At 43.8% G+C, this 5,731-nt stretch overlaps 1 protein-coding gene across 2 annotated transcripts in view; it reads right to left on the reverse strand.

Moving 5' to 3' along the window:
* frmpd1b (FERM and PDZ domain containing 1b) overlaps positions 1–2,378 on the reverse strand; it is an 18,050-nt gene extending 15,672 nt beyond the window's left edge. For both annotated transcript variants that reach the window (XM_010778443.1, XM_010778442.1), the window contains exons 1-2: positions 2,189–2,378; positions 110–220 (exon numbers count right to left, since the gene is read on the reverse strand). In XM_010778443.1, the coding sequence (XP_010776745.1) occupies positions 110–216 (107 nt within the window). In that variant the 5' untranslated portion in view covers positions 217–220; positions 2,189–2,378. The remainder of the gene's footprint in view (positions 1–109; positions 221–2,188) is intronic.
* Between the last annotated feature and the right edge of the window lie 3,353 nt (positions 2,379–5,731).

Genomic DNA, 5,731 nt, shown 5'->3' on the forward strand with positions numbered 1-5,731 from the left:
TTTTCCCTTAAAATCCTCTCTATTTTCCCACTCAGATGCAAAAATGTGAATCTTTGTATTCCCATTGATTCCTCTAGAAATATTTTCTGAACTTTGAGCGTTGTTTTACCTGCTGAGCGACTCTCGGGTACGTCGTATTATCGTTCCCACCACCTGCTGCACCCGACTGGCCCTCCGAGCTGGAGACCTGCTCCTACATCGCTCTTTTTCCTCCATTTATCTGAGGAGACAAAGAGTGAAAAGCACATGAGGCCCAGGCATAATCCAAACAAGCAGAACAGAGACAGAGAGGAAATGAAAATAAAAGTATTTAGAGGGAGAAAACAGCTGTATAGCTCTCCCTTGTTGGGCTTGTTCGCCATCAGAATTAGGCTTCGGCTTAATTTGCATTTCCTCTGCTCTGCTTTAATATTCAGCGCATGAAGCCCGCTTGAATGAGATGAATAATCAGATATGTGAACAGAGCAGGAAAGGCTGAATGAGAAAAAAGAGAGAGGTGGAGTGTAGTCAGCATGCACAACAACACATGTCACACACATTTGCATACATGAATCTCAACAACAACCGCACCATCGCACATTGAAACCGGATTCCCAAAGTGTTGTTCATTTCAATGTACAAGTTCAATACGAATCTGCAGCTGTGCACTTTCTGCTTCTCCTGCCCTTTACACACGGGGGTGTTTGGGACATCATGAAGAATTGAGGGCTCAGTCAAATCCCAGGGAGGCAAAGCTGGTCCGCATTGAATCCTTACCAAATCTCAAGAGTTACGACTCCCATCGACCGGGTTTTGTTTCTGTCAGCCAATCAATACGCTGGCATTCAGCTTGTAGCCTCTGATAATACAACCACAGGGTTTATGATCTATGGCTGAACATATCCTCTATAAGGGGTGCTGCCTTAATTATGCTCATGTTTCTATTTGTTTTGGGGCATTACGATAATTAGATATTGTTTTGTATTGAGATGTACTTCGTCTGCTGTTCACAGCTGCGAATCGGAGTATTTGGCAGGGACGAAGTATTTTGGCAGGGACGGAAAAGAGTAGCGACCAAAACCTGATCAATACAGCTAATGATGACGAATGTGCTCCTGAAATGTAATGATCCGTAGCTTGGCCTCCACATCTAGCTGCGGAGAGCCTATAGTTTAATCAGCTCTCTGAATTACGGACCAAACAAATACTTGAATATCTCAAACGTTTTCTGACCACGTACCACACCTATCTGAGGCATTTTAAAACAGTGTGTAAGACACTGCATTGCAATCAATACAGAGGACTTCTGTGAGTAAAAACGTTATTATGAGATCAAATGCAAATTGGATTTGTCTTTTGATATCTCCAAGCATCCACAACAGAGTTCAGCTAGTCTCTGGTGGAGCTGATTGCAGACCAGTGTTGACGACTCCCTCATCAGTAGTGAAGCAGTGTAGCTCTGCCCTTTAAGAGGATTAGAGGCCTTCGTTCTGCGCGGGGCCCACACTGGTGCGGGTGTCACTTTAGCACCTCCCGCTGATCCGGATTGACACAGATTGAAGTGGATGAGGAGGGATGAGCGAGGCTAGGTAGCGGACATCTGCACAGTGTTATTATTGACTTCGATCTTTGAGGAAAGCATCACATAGATTGTGAAAGATGTTCGGACTGCTAATATAGACGTCCTCACTTTGTGTGGTGCAGCACGTTTGCAGGTGTATGGATGTGCTGCAGTCAGTGCTGAGTCAGTTGACTATTTTTGCTGTCATTCTCCTTCTTTCTCTCTTCTCTCGTTTATTTGTCCTCCCCTCTCTCTCCCTCTCACCCTCACTGTCCTTGCAGAGTCAGGTAGTCGTCTCCGATGACAGTCTCTCCGAGCAGCAGCCATATTTTATATACATGCTCATCAATAGCACTTGACCCAGGGGTTTCCTATCCTCCCACTTTACAATAACAGCCCATCTTCATAACTCCACCAAAGCAGATAGTGTACACGTTTCCACCTTTAAAATGCATTTTTAAACATAAAATATTCTACCTAAAAATAACGTATTTGTCTCATTAGATTACATGTGGTAAGCTTCTGAAAAGAGAAGACTTTACATATATTCTGTCTTTGAGATACCAGCATTTCTTGCCGCCCCCATTTTGTGCACACATTTAAAGAAAGCAGCACATTTTAGCAAAAGACTGTGAGAGAGTGACTCACCGTGATGTGGCTTGTCTCTTCAGGACTCCAGAACACAAATACCCTCTCGCCCTCTGAGACATCAGCTCTGCAGCCCCTCCAGGATTGGCTGAAAAGAGGTGGAGGGGGGTCCTCGTGATCATCAGGACCAATCCCGATCTGGTGCAGCCACCTGTGCAGAGCAGAGCAACGCAATGGGAGGCCTGTCAAATGCCATAAATAAGATGCATACCCACACCACCAGTTTATAATTAGAGCGTGAAGCGAGCTGTTATCAAGTCTGATTACGTCAGACCAGCTCTATCTGCCTTGGATTTTTGTACCTATTTATAAGGAACGCAGCTATATTCCAGTTGTGGATGTTTTCAGAGTGAACATGCAAGTGTGTCAAGCAAAGCAGATGTGAGTCCCAACCAGCTTTGTGGTTTTGGTTTTCCAAGAGGCCCCTCCTCTGGTCCCCAAGGCTCTTTCTCTCTTTCTCTCTCTCTGCCTCTTTTTTCACTACTCCTCCACAGACTCAAAAGCACATGGCCATGTACAGACGAGGCCCTCCATCTCCGTCTGGTTGTCTAAATTAAAATTTCATACAGCCCAGTTCAGCTAACAGTTCTTACTGGGCACGCTCTAAAAGCAAAGACGACAGCCTGTGAATCCGGATGTGGGGGAGAGAGAAAACGCTGCCAGGCACACGGAAATCTTGGCCATAGATAAAATAGGACAAGCCTTTTATATGAACATCAGGGCAAATATTGCTGAAACCTGAGCCGGCCTATGGTTTGGGGAGAAAAAACAGACTTGGGGAACTCTTTGTTGTGAAAAGCCTGACTGTTTTTGCGTCACTGAATAAACATTCTGGTTCTCATTGAAAGAAACCACCTCATTTTGCACTTGAATGTTTATCTGTGAAATAAACTCTCACTCCCTGGGGGCTTTCATCTACAAGAAGGAGCAGAAATCAAGGAATTGATTGTCCCATCTGTGCAGCTCTTCCACCAGGCCCTGTGTCCTGCACACAGAGCTCTTTCACAAGGCCCATGTGTCCCAGGGAAAAGCCAGCAGAAGACCTAGACCCGCACAGACTGCAGGGCACATGAATAATGCATTGGGCTAATGCAGCTAGCCTCCGAACGCCTCCTTCTGCCACTTTGCCAACACAGGCAGCAAGAAGAGAGTAGCCAAAAGGGGAGAGACACGCAGGAGAGACGTATGGGGGTTGCAGAGGTGAGGAGGAGGGGAGATGGGAGGGGGAATGGAAGGGGCTGAGAAAAGGGGAAGGGATTCGGAGAAGAGAATTGGTTGAGGCAAAGAAAAGGGAGAAAGGACAGGATATTGCAGCGGGGAGAAAAGGGGGAGAATTTTAAAGAGGGTGAAGAGGGCAGCGTAAAAAAAACAGGAGAGTAAAGCAGCGGGAGAAGACAAGAGAGAAGAAAAGTAAGAAGAGTGCCTTCCACAAGAAGCAGGGGAAGAAAAAAGGCTATCAATGCAGCGTTTTTCCACCAACAGAGTAAACAAAGCCGGGCAGCAGACATTGATGTATGGTTTAATACAAAAATAAATAAATCCAGTAGCATTTTGACATGCTATATGGTGTCTTAAATGAAGAGCTTGTTCCTTCTTTCTAATGATGTGACAGCATTTTTAAATCCAAGACAGTAAAGCCTTCTTGTCTGCGAGCTGATGATGAGTCTGCTCCTAATCTGGCTCTGAATCAATAGTAATCGTGAATCCCGCCGTCCACTGTCCTTAACACCCCGAGCCGCCCACACACACAGCGCATCAGCCGGCCACTCTCTACTCTTTTTACCTCTCATTCCTCCACCAATCCTAACCGTATAAGTGCTGTTAGAATCTAATCGCTACTAGTCTATATCTCTCTGTTTGACGTCTGTGTCTAGTTTCTCTGAGAAATCCCTCCCCTTTCTACCCAAACAATGTCTCTCTGTCTCGGACAACAGACAGTTGTTCTATCTCACTGCTTGGTATGAGTACACATGCAGTTAATAAAGGCACTCCACTCTCTCCTCAGAGTTGAGAGAGGGCACAGCGCTGGCAGCTTCTGTGCAGCCAGCTGGACGAAAACATGCCCAATTAGCACTGCTGGGCCAGACCGAGCCACATCAGGTCAGAACAACCTGGGCAAGAACTGGTGGGGGTCTGCGATTAGGACCATAGACTGTATATTATTAGCAGAGGTGGGAAAAGTACCGGTACTCAGATCTTGTACTTAAGTGAGTCCTGCGATCAAAATGTTATTCAAGTAAAGGTACAAAAGTACTGGCATCAAAATATACTGAAAGTACTCATTATGCAGATCCATTTCATAATAATATATGTTTTGATTATAATTATTAATGCGCTAGGGTGCAGCTAGTTTAAATGACTTTGTATACTGCATGGTAGCTTGTGAATTGACTCCAGGTGTAACTAGAGTCTTATTTAAGTGTTTATTGTATTTCACATCTTTAATCCAAATCTGCAAAGTAGCTAAAGATATTAAATAAATGTAGTAAAAGTACGCAATTTAGCTCTGAATTGTATTGGAGTAGAAGTACAAAGTAGCATAATTGTAACACTCAAGTAAGATACGAGTATCTCAAAATTGTTGTTGAGTAAATGTATTATTTACTTTCCACGCTGATTAATAGGGCATGAAGTATCCACTCTTCTTCATGGACAGGATGAATTTCACAGTCACAAACTTTAATTATTGTTAATCAAATCTCCGTATTGATAAATGAAGAGTGGACTCTGGGGCACTCTGTTAATGCAATTACAAACAGTCGAGCACACACCACATGCTCGCACAGCCGCACACACACACACACACACACACACACACACACACACACACACACACACACACACACACACACACACACACACACACAGTGTGTGTGTGCGTGTGTGCGTGTGTGTGTGTGTGTGTGTGTGTGTGTGTGTGTGTGTGTGTGTGTGTGTGTGTGTGTGTGTGACAATATCTTGATGCCTTGAGTTGAGTCCTTACGATGTATGTGAGGCAGCTGCATTGATTCGAATTTCATAATGTTGTAAATGTTGTAAGTAGAGCAGGCATACTATTCAAAATATCAATTTCCCTCTTGCAAGAAGCTGCAGACAAATGAAATACAGAGGATGATAGGCTTTTAATTCAGGCGTTGACCCTCATCAGAAGTAACATTTCGGTAGACTAATGAAAACCAAAGTCTTTATGATTTCCATCTAAACCACCAGAGGCTTTTTTATTCTGCATATGCAATTCATGATATTATACATTGAATTGGACATTACACAACATTACATTTGCTTATATAAGACTATATAACCCGGCTCTTCAGGCGCTCAGCTGCTGTGGCAACTTGGAGTGGGGAATTGTTGATTAAACATTGTCTGTTTTTAACATTATTCAGACTCAGCTTGCTGAGCTTAAGCTTCTTTTAAATGTTGATAAAACAAGGTAATGCTCTTTTCAAAAGCTAAAAAGACACCAGAGCCTGTTGTAGATATGGTTACTATGCAAGGACAAGTACTTGAAGTGGTTACCTGTTATAAATACCACACACACAC

This window comes from Notothenia coriiceps, unplaced genomic scaffold (genome assembly GCF_000735185.1).
Source record: "Notothenia coriiceps isolate Sejong01 unplaced genomic scaffold, NC01 NC01_scaffold00019001, whole genome shotgun sequence".
Taxonomy (NCBI): Eukaryota; Metazoa; Chordata; class Actinopteri; order Perciformes; family Nototheniidae; genus Notothenia; species Notothenia coriiceps.